Raw genomic sequence first — 15,935 nt, forward strand, 5'->3', positions numbered from 1 at the left:
ACTTTATTCAATGCAGTCCTTAGGTGACTGACCAATGGGAAAGATGTAAAGGAAGAAACATGTTAGAAAATCATATAAGTGCAGGAATTATAGAGTAGCTACAATTGTCTGAATAAAGACTGGGATAGTAATAATGCAAAGGGCAGAGAAGGGCTAGAGTATATTGAACGTGCTTGGGAGAATATTCTATGGAGGAATATTTCTAGCTCAACAAGTAAGAAGGCACTGCCTGCCCTGGATCTTGGGAATGAGGTGGGTAATTTGGACAAAGTGTCACTAAGGAAACAATTGGGGGCTAGTGATCATGAGATTTTAGTTGGCTCTGGAAAAAGACAAGAAATAATCCAGAATGAAAATAATTAACAGGAAGAAAATCAATTTCAATAGGAGGGGATAGCATTGGTCTGACCCAGCTAAATTAGAATCAAAGGTTGCAAGACCAGACTGTAACTGAACAAAATCGAAGGAACTGTGGATGCTATAAATCAGAAACAAAAACATAAGTTGCTGGAAAATCTAGGCAGGTCTGACAGCATCTTTGAAGTGAAATCAGAGTTAACATTTCGGGTCTGGTGACCCTTCCTCAGAACATATGCTGCCCGACCTGCTGTGCCGATATAGGTAGTTTGGGCACAGTTATGGTATATTCTTCTGCAGGGGAAAGGCTGGGTGAAGCAACCCAGACCTCGCTGGATGACACACAACGTAGGGATTAATACAGAGAAAAAAGTGTGCATGATAGGACATAGGGCATGGCACGGTGGCTCAGTGGTTAGCACTGCTGCTTCACATCACCAGGGTCCCAAGTTTGATTCCAGCCTCTGGCAACTGTCTGTGTGGAGTTTACACGTTCTCTCTGTGTGTGTTTTCCCCCACAGTCCACAGATGTACAGGTCAGGTGAATTGCCTATAGTGTTAGGTGCGTTAGTCAGAAGGAAATGGGTCTGGGAGGGTTACTCTTTGGAGAGTCAGTGTGGACTGGTTGGATCTAATCATATATATTAGCAGGATAATACAATCAAGGACTGGGGTGGACTGACCCAAGTCAGAGAGGAGACTAGCCAGGGGTGTCCTCAACAAAGGGTTCACAGTCTCAGGAAATGGAATTTACCATTTCAAACTGACGTAAGAATGTTTCTTCATTCAGGGGTGGTGAATCTGTGGAATTCCCAACAACAGAGGCAAATTCAATGAATATATAGAAAATAAAAGATTTCGAGAAGCAAAATTCATCAAGGTGTATGGGGAAAAAGTGGGAGTATTCTTTGAGTTGGAGGATCATCCATGATCATTCTGAGTGGTGGTGTGGGCTCAATGAGCCTTGTGACCTGTTCTTACTTCCTATATCTCTGAAACTAAGCTACACTCTCTCATTTGTTGCCACAACTGATCAAAATTATTAACGTTGCCAACAAAAACATTGATAACTTCATTTCATTACCACTGTCCATGAACCCATGGCTATTGAAAATAAACACTCCCTAGGATGAGACCGTTTGGAGGGAAAAACAAAGTCACCACTAGCGCTGCAGACTGGAGGGAAAAAATGGAACTAATCCATTATACACAGCGCCAACCCACATGAACATCCCACAACGTCTCACATTCAAACTTTTGAAACTCCCTTTACGGTTCTGTGAGTCATAGAGTCATAGAGATGTACAGCATGGAAACAGACCCTTCGGTCTAACCCGTCCATGCCGACCAGATACCCCAACCCAATCTAGTCCCACCTGCCAGCACCCAGCCCATATTCCTCCAAACTCTTCCTATTGATATACCCATCAGATTCCAAGTTTATCTGATCTTGATCATGGAATGATTTGGCCAATGAGATCTGTTCTCAAAACCACTGTTGATAAAATCCATCAATAATAAGGATCGGGAGCAGTCTGAAGAATCTGAAATTAGATAAGAGGGCTACCAAATGACCCAAATATCCAGAGCACATGTAGAAAATGGGAGAGAAAGAAAGAGGGATTCTTTCTGTCAATAGATTACGGCGCAGAACAAGAGGTTTGGTAAAATGTTCTTTTAGTTCCACTTGGTACGTTAGTCAGTTAGTGACTGAAGCATTTCCAAAATCCACGCTGAAACACTGGAGATTTTGACATCCACATCACTTTTCTGAATATTTCCTGAACATTTCCTGAATGTGTTAAAACATGAAGAAAGCTGCAACTGTGATAAATTCATCTTTTGAGTAATTAGTATATGAAAAGGTCTGAAGGACTTGACTTTAATCTGGCTGAGTTAATGCAATCAGGATCTGCAGCTGATGCACTGTAAGGTACAAGCCTACAGGGCAGATGTTGTAAAGTGAGATTAGACTGGTAGCTAGTTTGTTCAGCCAGAACAGACACATTGGCTGTACACAAATCCAGACCTGCCTGGATGATAAAAGATATAGGGATTAATATAGAGAAAAAAAGTGTGCATGACAAATGTCAGCTGGAAAATACAATCAAGGACTCCCACTCCAGACTGAAAAAAAAGCAAGTCAGAGAAAGAATGAAAGGGGACTGGCCAGGGGTCAGAACAATAGGCGCTCTCTATAGCTCTGTATAGGCTAGAACAGATAAGGTTAACAGAGACTCTTCAACACATTAATGGACAAGATAGGATTTTATACATCATGATTCTTTTATGTAAGTATTTATGTAACTAGCTTTTATACTCCAGAATTAATTGTTTGAATTTAAACTGACAGGCTACCAATGTGGGATTTGAACTTTTGCCTGTAGCGGTTTAACCTGGACCTTTAACAGTACTGATCTAATAATATTACCACTATCCTACCTTTTAATGGTAATTGTTTTTTTAATTAGCCTGTTTAGAGATGTGATAATATAACTCTGGAGCAGGTATAACTTAAACCCAAGCCTCCTGATTTAGAGGTAGGGACATTACCACTGTGCCACAGGAGCCTATTAATGTTAACTTACATTTTTCTATATCCAGCAGTGCTCTTTCACACAACTGTACAATTTTTAATCCCATCACCAAATCACCCCTGCTTATTTTTCATCTATCAACCATCAATAAATCACATGTGCTTTCAATTGAATAACTTAGTTTTGAAGCCTATTAAGGACAATGCAAAACATCAAATTTGAGGGAGAGGGAATTGATGCTATTTTAATGTTGAGCCATTCATTTAAAATGGGTTAACCTCATTTTTAACAGTGATTGAAAAAAAAAATCTAAGTTTCATTGGAACACAATAACACATTTAGGCAGATGGTTGGATGATATCAAGTAACCACAGTACAGCTCCATCACTGAATGGATCATCCTTGGAGGAAATGAAACCTATGTGCTTCGAATCAAAACAACAAAAATATATTCCATTTAATTTACCAGACTAGAACGCAATAGTAACAGCTTAATACAAAAAGAATCCATTAGTGGGAAAAAGTGTTTTATTGAATATTTATTCTGTACATGCTGATGACACCAGAAGAAAGCAAATTTAATGGTCTCGGGGTAAGTTCTCACTTTGGGTGCACGGTGTTCCAGATGCAAATCCTAAATGAACCTACTCTTTGGGGTTTATGGGAATGTGGAATAATCACATCATCTGTGATCTTACTGAATGGCGGAGCAGACTTGAGGGGCTGAATGGCCAAAATCTGCTCCTAAATTGTTTGTTCCTATGTGTGTATGACACAAACACAAACACTGCAAGTCCAGGAAATTGGAAGTTGAAACTTAAAATGTTGGTTATACGTTTCAGATCAGGCAGCATCAATAGAAAGAAAATCAAGGCTAATACATCAGAAACATCATACCTCAGAGGTCGTGCTAGGCATATTGCTGTTTGTTACCTATATCAATAATTTGGATGAGAACATACAAGGCATGATTAGAAAGTCTGCAGATGACACTAAAGTAGGTGGTATCATAAACAATATGGAAGGTTATTCACAGGTAGACAGGGCAGTGAAGAAGGCTTTTGGCACAGTGGCCTTCATCAGTCAGGGCACTGAGTTTAGAAATTGGGAAGTTATGTTGCAGTTGTACAGGATGTTGGTGAGGCTGCACTTGGAGTATTGTGTTCAGTTTTGGTCACCTTGCTATAGGAAGGATGTTATTAAACTGTAAGGAGTGCAGAAGAAATTTACAAGAACGTTGCCAGGACTCAAGGATCTGTGTTATAGGGAGAGGTTGGATAAACTAGGACTTTTTTCTTTAGAGATGAGGAGACTGAGGGGGGATCTTATAGCAGTGTATAAAATCATAAGAGGCATGGATAGGGTGAATGCACTCAGTCTTTTTCCCAGGGTTGGGGAATTGAGAACTTCAGGGCATCAGTTTAAGGTTAGAGGGGAAAGAATAAAAGGGAACCTGACGGGCAACATTTTCACACAGAAGGTAGTACGCCTATGGAATGAGCTGCCAGCAGAAGCGGTTGAGGCGGGTACATTAATAACATTTAAAAGGCATTTGGACAAATACATAAAGAGGAAAGCTTTAGAAGGATATGGGCCAAGTGTAAGGAAATGGGGTTAGCGTGGATGGACGGTTTGGTTGGCATGGATCAGTTTGGGCCAAAGGGCCTGTCTCCATGCTGCAGGACTCTACGACAGAACGCTGTTTTTTTCTCACCTGCACTGCCAGATCGTTTTGAAGAAAGGTCACTGGAATATGAGCCCTTTTTTCTCTCCATAAATGCTGCTAGTCCTGCTGAGTGTTTCCAGCAATTTCTGATTTTGTTTCTGATTTTCAGTGTCCGCAGTTCTTTGGATTTCTTTTGCCAGACTTGCTGAGTATTTATAGGATTTTCAATATTTACCTCGTCGACGGTAAACCCACCAAACAAAATGAAAGTAAGCTATAACTGCAGGTTGGCATTTGTTCACTTTAAGCATCACTGGTCTATCCATTTGTGATCTCACAGTGTTCCCCTGTCCATCCATTGTAGCAGTGGCAATGAAATGTGGCAGCCATTTTTTTCATGTCCTTCTCAGCTGTCTGTCCTTGCAGGAAGAATGCTAGGCCTTCACCTGAAGGATTCACTCCTATTCTAAAGATGTCGGTGTTTAAGTGCAGATAAGAGTGGGTATCTTTGTTCATTCGCACACATCTGCCATGGTCTGTGCACAACAATCGGCTGCAGATAATTGCAGCATTTGTTACATTAACAATATAGTTACCCAATGTTTCATTGATATATGCTTTCAGAGCAAGGCAGGACTCCTAAACAAGAAAGAAAACATTTCATTAATGATATATCTTGCTTCTTAAAATGCATTTCCTTTGTCTTCCAATAGTCAAATGGATTAAACAGAGACTGAGAAATTATTGTTTAGGCAGCTGCTAAGTTAACTCAGTTCTGAATCATTTTATTCCAGAGCATGAGACTGCACCAACCAACTATTAAAATCGGATTTTGTGCTTCTTTTGTAACTGCAGTTAAATGTTAAGGGTTGTAGGAAGTAGCATTTATACTAGGCAATGGCATTTCCACAGATGCAGGTGCTAACTTCATTGGTAAATCGGAATGGTATTGTGTAATCTCTGCCATTTTGTTTTTTTCTCATTTGCTCAGGGGATATGGGCGAATTAGGCCTGACCAACATTTATTGCCCATCCTTAATTGCTTGGAGGGCAGTTAAGAATCAATCACATTGATATGTGCCTGGAGTCACACGTAGGCCAAACCAGGTAAGGATGACAGATTTCCTTCCCTAAAGAACATTAGTGAACCAGATAGAGGCTCGCTGCCAAGGAAAGGCTGCCAGCATTCTCAAAGATCCATCCTACCCTGGCAATGTTTTCCTACAACCTCTACCATTGGGGAGAAGGTACAGAAGCCTGAACACATGCACCAGCTGGTTTCGAAACAGTTTCTACCCTACAGTTATTAGAATATTGAATGGATGCACAAACTCTTAACGTTCACCTGTACCTGTGTTTTCTTTTGTTTTTGCCACTGTTTACGTATTATTTATTTATCTATGCAACTTAACTATGTGATCTGCCTGTATTGCTCGCAAGACAATGCTTTTCGCTGTGTCCCGGTACACGTGACAATAAATTCAATTCAATTCAGATAGGTTTCTCCAAAAATCAACAATGGTTTTCAAGGTCATCATTGGTCCCTTAATTCCAGATCTGTACATTTCAAATTCCTCCATCTGCCGTGGCAGGATTTGAACCCGGGTCCCCGGAACATTAGCTGAGTTTCCTGATTAATAGCTTAGTGATAATACCACTAGGCAATTGCACCCCATATTAACAGTGTGGAGGTAGAAAGTAGATGGAAGAATATCTAAATAGTCATGATTTTCATGGACCTATATCCTGTTTTGAAATCAGGACTTATGGATTGCATTGTCTGCCATTGTACACACTTTCCCAGTGCTAAATCAGGCTACTGAACGCCTTTAAACTTCAGGCATTTAAAACCCAAGTGAAGATCTATTATTTTTCAACATATCTAGTGTGTATTTCTATGAGCTTTAGCTCCTTACTTTTCTGTTGATGGGTACATTTACAAAGTTGAGGCTGGCTGACGGTTAGCTGTCAATTAGCAGAAATCATGGGTAGGAGAGAACAGAGATAACGTTTGTCGGTTGTGATTGTTATTGTGAAATATGATTGCATAATTTCCTGAGATCACTTTGTTTTGGGATCAGCATGCAATCAGTGAAAACAGCTTTTAGTTCGGGATTCAATTCTGTTGAACTAGGACACTTTGGAAACAAGGAGTATTTAAAGGAATGGAAAACTCAGTCATCAATGTCATGTAGATTTGGTCCTTGTTGCTTGGTCACCATTAATGGCAGAAAAATGAATAATGAGCTTAACTGGACCATATAACCATGACAAAATCATTGGGAGAGATTAGCGGACATTAATATAAATATTTTGATCCATACTATTTGCTTTTTGGAATATTGTGGGTTAGTGCTTGTATTATTGGAATGTAGAGATCAAACCGGTATGTGTTATTCAAGTAAACCAGTCAGGCTCAAATTGTGAAGCTTGATGCCTGGATTCTTATAGTGAATTATGAACTTATGTAAATAGTTGTATGGAATCATATTACATAATTGAGAGGGTAGGGAGTGTATGGAGTGAACTGCCAGAGGACATGATGGAGGCTGGTACAATTACAACATTTAAAAGGCATCTGGATGGGTACAGGCATCTGTGGGAGGCAATGGCCTAGTGGTATTAATCGTTGGACTGTTACTTCAGAGACCCAGGTATGAATCCTGCCACAGATGGTAGAATTTGAATTCAGTAAATATCTGGAATTAAGAGTCTAATGATGACCATGAATCCATTGTTGATTGTTGGAAAAACCGATCTGGTGCACCAATGGCCATCCATACCCGGTCTGGACTACATGTGACTCCAGACACATAGCAATATGGTTGACTCTCAACTGCCTTCAGGGCAATCAGGGATGGGTGATAAATGCTGGCGCAGCATTTTATTCATTCCTTGAATGAATAAAAGGAAAAATGAATAGGAAGGGTTTAGAGGGGTTTGGACCAAATGTTGGAAAATGGGACTCGGTTAATTTAGGATATCTTGTCAGCATGGGCCAGTTGGACCAAGGGTCTGTTTCTGTGCTGTACGTCTCTGTGATTCTCTGACTGAGTACTCATTTTGGAAGCTCATTAAAGACAGAGATATATTCTTATGTATTATCTGATTGGGTGTGAGGTTCATTGGCTAGGCCAGCATTTATTTTTCATCCCTTTAAAAGGTGGTGGTGAGTCTTTCTGGAGGTCCTTTTTAAATGCTCCAACATTGTGGGTACACACACCCACAATGCTGTTATGAAGGAATTTCTTGGACTTTGGCCCAAACTACAGTGAAGGAGCAGCAATGTAGTCCCAAGTTGACATGGCATGTGGCTTGGAGGACAACTTGCAGGTCGTGGCATTTCCATGCATCTGTTGTCTTTGTGCGTTTAGATGGTAGTGGCTGCAAATTTGGCTGATGCTGCAAATGTAGAAGATGCTGTTAATGGAGCCGGAGTGAGTTGCTCTAACGTATCTTGTAGGTGGTACACAATGCTACGACTGTTTGATAGTGGTGAACAGAGGGAACATTTAAGATGTTGAATGGGGTGTGGATCAAGTGGGCTTCTTTGCTTTGGATGGTGACAAGCCTTTGAATGTTGCTGGAGCTGAAGTGATCCAGGTAAGTGAAAGAACCCAGACATACTCCTGGTTTATATAGATGGTGGGCAGGCTTTGGGCAGTCATGAAGTAAGTTATTTGCCTCAGAATACCCAACCTCTGACCTGCTCTTGCTGCCATTGTAACTATATGTCTCGTCCAATTCAGTTTTTGGTCAATGGTTTCCCGAGGATGTTGAATAGGAGGGATTCAACGATGGTAATAACTCTGAAGATCAAGGGGAGATAATTTTCTCCTGGTGAGGATGAATATAATATTCACCTTCATGAGGAACAGATGATCAGCCCAAGCCTGGATGTTGTACAGGTCTTTATTTATTTAGATCTGAACAGTGGTAAATGATGCTAAACATTGTCCAATCATTTGTGAATATCTGCACTTCCCATCTTATGGTGGTAAGGTCATTGACAAAGTAGTTAACCGCAACTTTCTGATATTTTAATACATCATCTTGTTTTTATGCCTACATTTTTGTCCTATGTGTGCTACAGGATTCCAGTGAAGCCAATGTAAGATGTACAGGAGCAGCACCACATCTTTCCCTAGGACTTCACATTCTTATGGACTCAACATTTTGAATTCAAAAACTTCAGAATATGAACCATTTTGATTACGCCTCTCACCCCCTCAAATCACCCAGTGCCTTGTTTGCACAGATGGGGTGGTACAGTGGCTCAGTGTTTAACACCTCACAGTACCAGGAACCCAGTTTGATTCAAACCTTGGGTGACTGTCTCTGCAGAGTTTGCATGTTCTTCCAGAGTCTGCATGGGTTTCTACTGGATAGTCCGGTTTCCTTCCAAAGTTATATGTTAACATTTTCCTGTTTCTACAGATGCTGCCAGATCTGCTGAGTTTCTCCAGCACTTGCTGTTTTCTATTTTAAATCTCTAACATCTGCAATATTTTATTTTTATTGAAGCAGTTGAAGATGGTGGGATCCAGGGCACTACATTGAAGGACTCCTGCAATGATACCCTGGACCTGACATGACTGACCTTCAAGAATCATAACCATCTTCCTCTGTGCTCCATATGACTCTGACTTGGCTTTCCCTCTGATCTCAATTGACTCCAGTTTTGCCTTGATGCTATACTCTGTCAAATGCCGTCTTGTCAACAGTGGTCACTCTCAGCTCAACGAGTTTAGCTTTTCAATCCAGGTTTAGTCAGTAATAGGTCAGGTGCTGATTGGTGGAACCTAAACCAGGCATCAGTGAGCAGGTTGTTGCTGAGCAGTTGCCAGTTAACAGCACCTGTTGATAGCTTCCACCTGTTCCATCGTACCTGGACAACCTTCTCAATTGTGGGGTAGTTGCCAAGTGTTTTAGCTCTTCTGAAAGTTTGAATGGGGGTGTGGCTAGTTCTGGAGCACAAGTCTGTAGTACTCCTTTTAGAATATTATCTGGGCTTATAACCAGTGCAGCATTCAGTGTCTTCAGCCATTTCTCAATATCCCATGGAGTGAATAAGTCTATTGAAGACTCTTGTGAAGATGCCGGAAGCCTCAGAAGGAGGCCGAAATGGATCATTCATTCAGGCCACCTGGCTGGAAATGATTTGGCCTAGCATAAACAAAAACCCAAAGCTTTTCACTGTACTTCAGCACATGTGACAATAAATAAACACAGAACTTGTTGCCCTAATGTGCCGATCATTGAAGATGGGAATATTTCTGGAGACTCCTCTTTCCAATTTTTTTAATTGGTTGTGGCAGGACTGTCCAGCCTAGACCTGATCCGTTAGTTGTGGGGTCACTTAACTTGGTTTATCGCTTGCTGCTTGTGTTGTCATAATACCAGATAATGCCTCTTTTTTAGACGTGCCTGGTGCTGCTCCTGGCATGCCCACCTGCACTCTTTATTGAACCAAGATTGTTCCCTCAGCTTTGTGGCAATTGGTAAAGTGGGGGGGGGGGGGGGGGAGAAGGTTCTGCAGTGATTACAACTGACACCGTGTTTACAGTAACAAAAGGATGAAAAGCAATTTTAGTTTTCCTGCTATAGGAAAGATGTTGTGAAACTTGAAAGGGTTCAGAACCGATTTCCAAGGATGCTGCCAGGGTTGGAGGGTTTGAGCTATGGGGAGAGGTTGAATAGGCTGGGGCTATTTCCATGTTGCAGTCCAACTGTTCTCAGATCAATGAAGTTTGAAACCTCGGAAAATAGGCTTCACAAGATACCAAACATTGCTCAAAGTGTAAATGCTCTAATTGTTCATTATAATTCTAATGAAATTGTTTTACCTGAGATTTGGCATAATCGGAGTTCCCCCAAAGCACGATCCCTGCAGCTCCCATTGCTGCACTCTCTCCAATTGTGTGGACCAAGTCAATCTGAAAAATTGTAGAACAGACAAAATGGTGGCACGTTTAAGATTCTGGTCATGCCTTCATCACAGTTTATTGAACTAGATCTTCCTGGGGTCTCTTCACCGAATGGTTTGCCTGGAATATGTTTTCTCCTGCGGTGCCTTATTTAGATTTCCATGCTGAAGCTGAATGGCTATGTATTCACTTACCTCAGCCTTGTGCTCTCAGCTTTTTCTTTCACCACACTTCCAGTCTTTCAACCATTAGCACAGTTAACTATTAGAACACATTTTCACACAGAATTTAGACAGTGATTATTGGTAGGTTATTCACTTTGGAGGGCATCACAGCCAAGTGGCGTGAGAGTTGCGGTCCATGTACACCCAAAAAATCAATGGTGGGCAATTAAGAAGAGTAACCCTTATTCTGTGCTAACACAGTTGCCCTTACGTCAATCAAAATCAATCAATCATTCTCTGCCGAGAACCTAGGAAGTTTGAGGTCTGTTTAGCTCAATTATACATCTCCTTTGGGAGATTCTTTAAGTATATTTTCAGAAACACACAGGACTGGATTTTCTGATCAAGTGTGGCAGTTTATTTTTGGGGCAAACATCCAGATATCATCAAAACCAGCAAAATAGATTCCAGAATTTTAAACTGCAAATCAACTGGAGCACAAATCTTTCCATGATCTTTGAATCAGTTTTAAAAACATTTAATGAGAAGCAGGTCCCATACAAAAAACTGGCCATGCCCAAAAGATTGAATTAATCATCAGTTGTAGTTTCCACTAATTGTATTTCCTTTCAGACCTTTGACAGCACTTTGAAATTTAAGATTTCCTGCTTTGGACACAAGGACAGTAATTGATAGGTTTTTAAAAGACATTGAATTAATTATTTTTTAAAGAAAGCTATGAAAGACTACTATACCCCAATTTAACTGGACAACAGTTTTGCAAATTTCTTACAAAGTATTTTCAGTAACTTAATGTCAGGCTTCTCACAAGCAGGAAAGTAACAAAATGAAGATGCTGGATACCTCTTCCAATTGTATGAGAGTCATAGAGATGTACAGCATGGAAACAGACTCTTTGGTCCAACTCGTCCATGCCGACCAGACATCCTAAATTAATCTTGTCCCATTTGTCAGCACCCGGCCGATATCCCCTAAACCCTTCCTATTCATATACAACATTTAAAAGGCATCTGGATGGGTATTTGTACCAGCCTTCCTCACTTCCTATGGCAGCTCATTCCATACACACACCACCCTCTGCTCCTTAGATCTCTTCTAAATCTTTCCCCTCTCACCTTAAACCTATGTCCTCTAGTTCTGGACTCCCCCAACCAGAGAAAAGATCTTGTCTATTTACCCTATCCATGCCCCTCAGGATTTTATAAAACTTTGTAAGGTCACCTTTCAGCCTTCAACGCTCCACAGAAAATAGCCCCAGCCTATTCAACCTCTCCCCATAGCTCAAACTCTGGCAACATCCTTGGAAATCGTTTCTGAACCCTTTCAAGTTTCACAACATCCTTCCTATAGCAGGAAAACTAAAATTGCACACAATATTCCAAAAGTGACCTAACCAACGTTATGTACAGCTGTAACATGACCTCCCAGCTCTGATACTCAATGCTCTGACCAATAAAGGAAAGCAAACTAAATGTTTTGTTCACTATCCTATCTACCTGTGACTCCACTTTCAAGGAACTGTGAACCTGCACTCCAAGGTCTCTTCGTTCAGCATCATCCCGCAGAACTTTACCATTAAATGTATAGGTCCTACCTGGATTTGCCTTTCCAAATGCAGCACATCACATTTATTGAAATTAAACTCCATCAGCCACTCCTCAACCCACTGGCCCATCTCAACAAAAGGTACCATTGTACTCTGAGGTAACCTTCTTCATTGCTCATTACACCTCCAATTTGGTGTCATCTGCGAAGTTATGAACTATACCTCCTGTGTTCACATCCAAATAATTTATATAAATGACGTACGAATTAAATGTTATCAAGTTTCCACTCTTAAACAGATCTAGCAATATTTTTAAGACATAGTTTTATTTCATGTATAAGATTACATTTTAAAACACTGCCCAATTATGCCCATTCATGGCAAATTGTGCGTTTGATAGATGAGTTTTCAGGGAAGTCGAGAATAATATGTCACATTTCAAAAACGCATGCTATTTAGATTCAATTCTTTCCGAGAAATGTCAATTGTGCCCAAAGCAGAAAGGCTACCCCTTGCCACTCCACCCACAGCTTCTCATCTTTGTAGTTGAAAAGTTCCATGCATAGACTGTTTTGGGCAACTATACTATTTTCAGACACAGGTATATGTGGGATTATTGAGGTGATTTAGTGCTTCCAGCACGTGGATTGCACAATAGGCATCAACATCACTGATTAACTCTCTGATGGGCAAGTGCACTTGAAACTTGGCAGCACTGAATCATGTCTGATACAAGAGCCTTCCTATTAGAAAGCTGAAAACCATGCAGATTACCTCAGTCAGGAAGTCTGTAGTGTTGGCGTACACAATCCGAGCATAGGGAAAGATAGGCAAGCTGTGATTTGCTCCCAGCTGAGCAAGTCGGAGTCCCTCTTTGATTCGATAATGAACAAACTTGAGTGCATTCTCTGTTGACTGAAGTTTACGATCCAGGTAGATGCTTGGATACAAGGCCATGCTTTCCCTCCAGAGCCACATCAGGTGGTCATTCCTCTCCAGCTCGATATCTGGACATTCTCCAGTGTAATTTTTGGAAATGACACTGTTATAGCAACAGGGAAAGCCATAGTAGCCCCACAAGCCCCCAGGCCTAAGGCCTTTTGCCATATTCAATGTCAATGCCATAAAATCACGGGCAGCTTGTTCATACTCAGTTTGTGCTTGCTTAAGCACCTGACTCTCAGGCCAATCAGGATGTTTTGTTCGCACCAGCTCTTCAGATTTTTTACGATAAATGTCTTTCTGAGCCCAGTCCCTTATCCAGGAAGGCCTCCAAGCCTCCCAGTCAATGACAGACAATCCGCTAAAGTTTTTCAAAGGTATTAGCTTTTCCACATCAACTTGGGCCTTTGCAAGATGGTCTTTCAAACTGGCATTCTGCGGGACGCCCCCATTTACAGAAACACCACTTGCTGTGTAATAGGGGTAAAAGCCCAGCTTATTGTCATAAAAGATGGCAACATTTTGTCCGATTAAGGAGTCATTTTGATTTGCAATTATGTCAAATATTCCCAGATTGAGATCAATACCAAACAAGGATTGGCAGGCCTCAGTTGGAGCATTCCACACAGTTATAAATGGCTTGTTGGTTGTAATCGGAGATCTTGCTTGCTTCAGTGGTTGTCCCAGGGTCAAAGTGCAGGCATGTAATAGAACGATTACTGCTTTAATCAGGATCATGGCTGATACACTTATTAACATCGGATTCTTCAATTAATCAATCTTCACAGCTTCTGTTTGTAGTTAGATCTCTGCTCAAACAGAAGGAAACTGAAGAATTATGGAAAAGGCAGCACATTTGTCACAATGTCATAGAGACTATTTGCACAGTGTATCAATTGTGCGGATGTAACTGCAAACATTAAGTAAACAAAGACTAATGGGTTTTAACAGCACATGTTCGCTAGAAACATAACATCATTTGTTTCTAACACAGTTCTGCCTCATTAGTTACATCCAGCCATGGATATAGAAACAGAAAATGGTGGGGAGACTCAGCGGGTCTGGCAGCGCCTGTGGGGAGGGAAACAAAGTGAAGCTTTTAAGTTTCTGTCACTTGGTCACTCCGTACCGAGTCGGCGCTTGGAAAGGACTCCATCCTGCTCCTACTGTCTTACCTGCAAACAACTGTGTTTCCAGCGACAGTTATCATTCAGTTCCAAGATTGGCTAATTCGGATGTTAGATCCACAACCTACTGTTTAAAACAAAATCGCCCCTCCCCACAAGCGTTTCTTCTGCAGCGATTATAAAGTACCAGAAAATAACACATTGCATCAAACCTTTCTTTAAAAATTAATTAGGCGTCAGTCTCTTGCAAAGCCCTCGCTTGTGAAAGTTCTGAGATGCTGCTTCACAGATGAATGAGTTTCGGTTTCTTTTTTTTGTTGAAAGTTCCTCTCGGTTACTCGCCACCAACCGAACTCCTGCCTGGATGGTGTTCACCCTCAAAATTGCACAGTCCTTGCTCTGGTTTGCAGATGGCTCTCAGGGAGCCGGGGAAGGAGCGGTGCCTTCCTGGGGACACACGGTCCGTTTCGCAAGTGCCAATGACCCCGCTCTACCCAATGATGGACTGCCGTGTCCCCCGTCATCATGAGAAGTGGTGGTGGCATGTGCACAGTGAGAAAGAAAAGGGAAGTGAAGTGTTGATTTATTAAGTTAATAACTGCTTAGGAAACAAACATCAATAAGTGACTGCTTCAAATTTTTGCAATCTGTACCTTTTTTCTGTTTTAAATTGTTCTTTTATTTTTTAACTCAGACTAAGTCTGGAACTCACTGCCTGTAAGGGTCATAGAGGCAGAAACCTGTATAACACTTAAGAAGTATTTAGATGTGCACTTTGCGATGCCAAATTACGCAAGGCTATGGGCCACATCCAGAAAAATGGGATTAGAACAGTCAAGTGGCTGTTTGTGTGCTGTAGATCTCCATGACTCAGCAGCCGCCAGACTTTATTTAGTGCACAGGAAAAATGTTAATTATTTTATCAAAATAGCACTTTCTACTCTCCATCTGATTTGCTTAGAAAATTTAAAGCAAAATACAGTGGGGGTGAAATAGTTAGTGCTGTTGGTGGGGGCTTAAATTAATTTAGCAGGGGAATAGAACATGGAATGGAGGTACAAAAATGGGGTGATATGGAGACCAATGTAGAAGGAAAGTCAAGTCAGCAAGGCAGGCAGAGTGCATATAGTCAGGAATAAGACACAAAGGTGTTCAGCAAAGTTCAAAATTCTGTTGCTGGAGAAGTTCATTCTGCTAACTGTCTTTGGAGAACCACTAAAGGTAAGGTTCACTGGACCTTATCAAATCAAAAATGAAGTTCAATGTTGTGAGCACTTCAGGCAGAAGAAAGCATCCATGGCTGTGTCACGTTACCATGTTGAAAAGATAATGTGGAAGGGGTGATAGTGAGGGAAAGAGTGTATTTACGTTAGTGACAAAGGTAGGGCGTGAAGTAAAAATAGCAGAAAAATTGGAGAATGAATTAGAAATTGAACATTCAAATGTTGAGCCTCCTATATCAAACTGAAAAACATGGAGGTGATGAAAATGTTAGATAGCTTCATGCTTTATCTTCCAGAACAATATCAAAGTGACTTATAAAGGCTATCACGGAATTATAAAGCAATTTGTAGGAATAGGTCAGCAAAACTAGTTTTGGCTGATCATGATTTTAATGTAGGAGATGCATTACCTCTAAGACAAAACA

The 15,935-nt window shown here is 41.0% G+C and overlaps 1 protein-coding gene across 2 annotated transcripts; it reads right to left on the bottom strand.

Annotated features, from left to right (window-relative positions):
• Positions 1 to 3,404: 3,404 nt before the first annotated feature.
• On the bottom strand, positions 3,405 to 14,824 carry LOC132822078 (hyaluronidase-like). 2 transcript variants are annotated; one of them, XM_060835099.1, is made up of 4 exons: positions 14,500 to 14,824; positions 12,993 to 13,969; positions 10,407 to 10,496; positions 3,405 to 5,199 (listed from the first exon to the last, which is right to left on the bottom strand). In XM_060835099.1, the coding sequence occupies exons 2-4, from the start codon at positions 13,917 to 13,919 to the stop codon at positions 4,879 to 4,881; spliced, it is 1,338 nt and encodes a 445-aa protein (XP_060691082.1). In that variant the 5' UTR covers positions 13,920 to 13,969; positions 14,500 to 14,824; the 3' UTR covers positions 3,405 to 4,878. The 2 variants fall into 2 exon arrangements, with proteins under 2 accessions (XP_060691082.1, XP_060691081.1); XM_060835098.1 differs by having other exon boundaries at positions 14,336 to 14,824.
• Positions 14,825 to 15,935: the final 1,111 nt, after the last annotated feature.

This window comes from Hemiscyllium ocellatum, chromosome 14, assembly GCF_020745735.1.
Source record: "Hemiscyllium ocellatum isolate sHemOce1 chromosome 14, sHemOce1.pat.X.cur, whole genome shotgun sequence".
Classification (NCBI taxonomy): Eukaryota; Metazoa; Chordata; class Chondrichthyes; order Orectolobiformes; family Hemiscylliidae; genus Hemiscyllium; species Hemiscyllium ocellatum.

Coding starts and splice junctions, on each gene's coding strand:
- LOC132822078 (XM_060835099.1), bottom strand. CDS start 13,919: ATGTTAATAAGTGTATCAGCCATGATCCTGATTAAAGCAGTAATCGTT. Junction 10,497..12,992: donor CTACAGACTTCCTGACTGAG/GTAATCTGCATG, acceptor ACAATTTTTCAG/ATTGACTTGGTCCACACAAT. Junction 5,200..10,406: donor CCGATTATGCCAAATCTCAG/GTAAAACAATTT, acceptor TTTCTTGTTTAG/GAGTCCTGCCTTGCTCTGAA.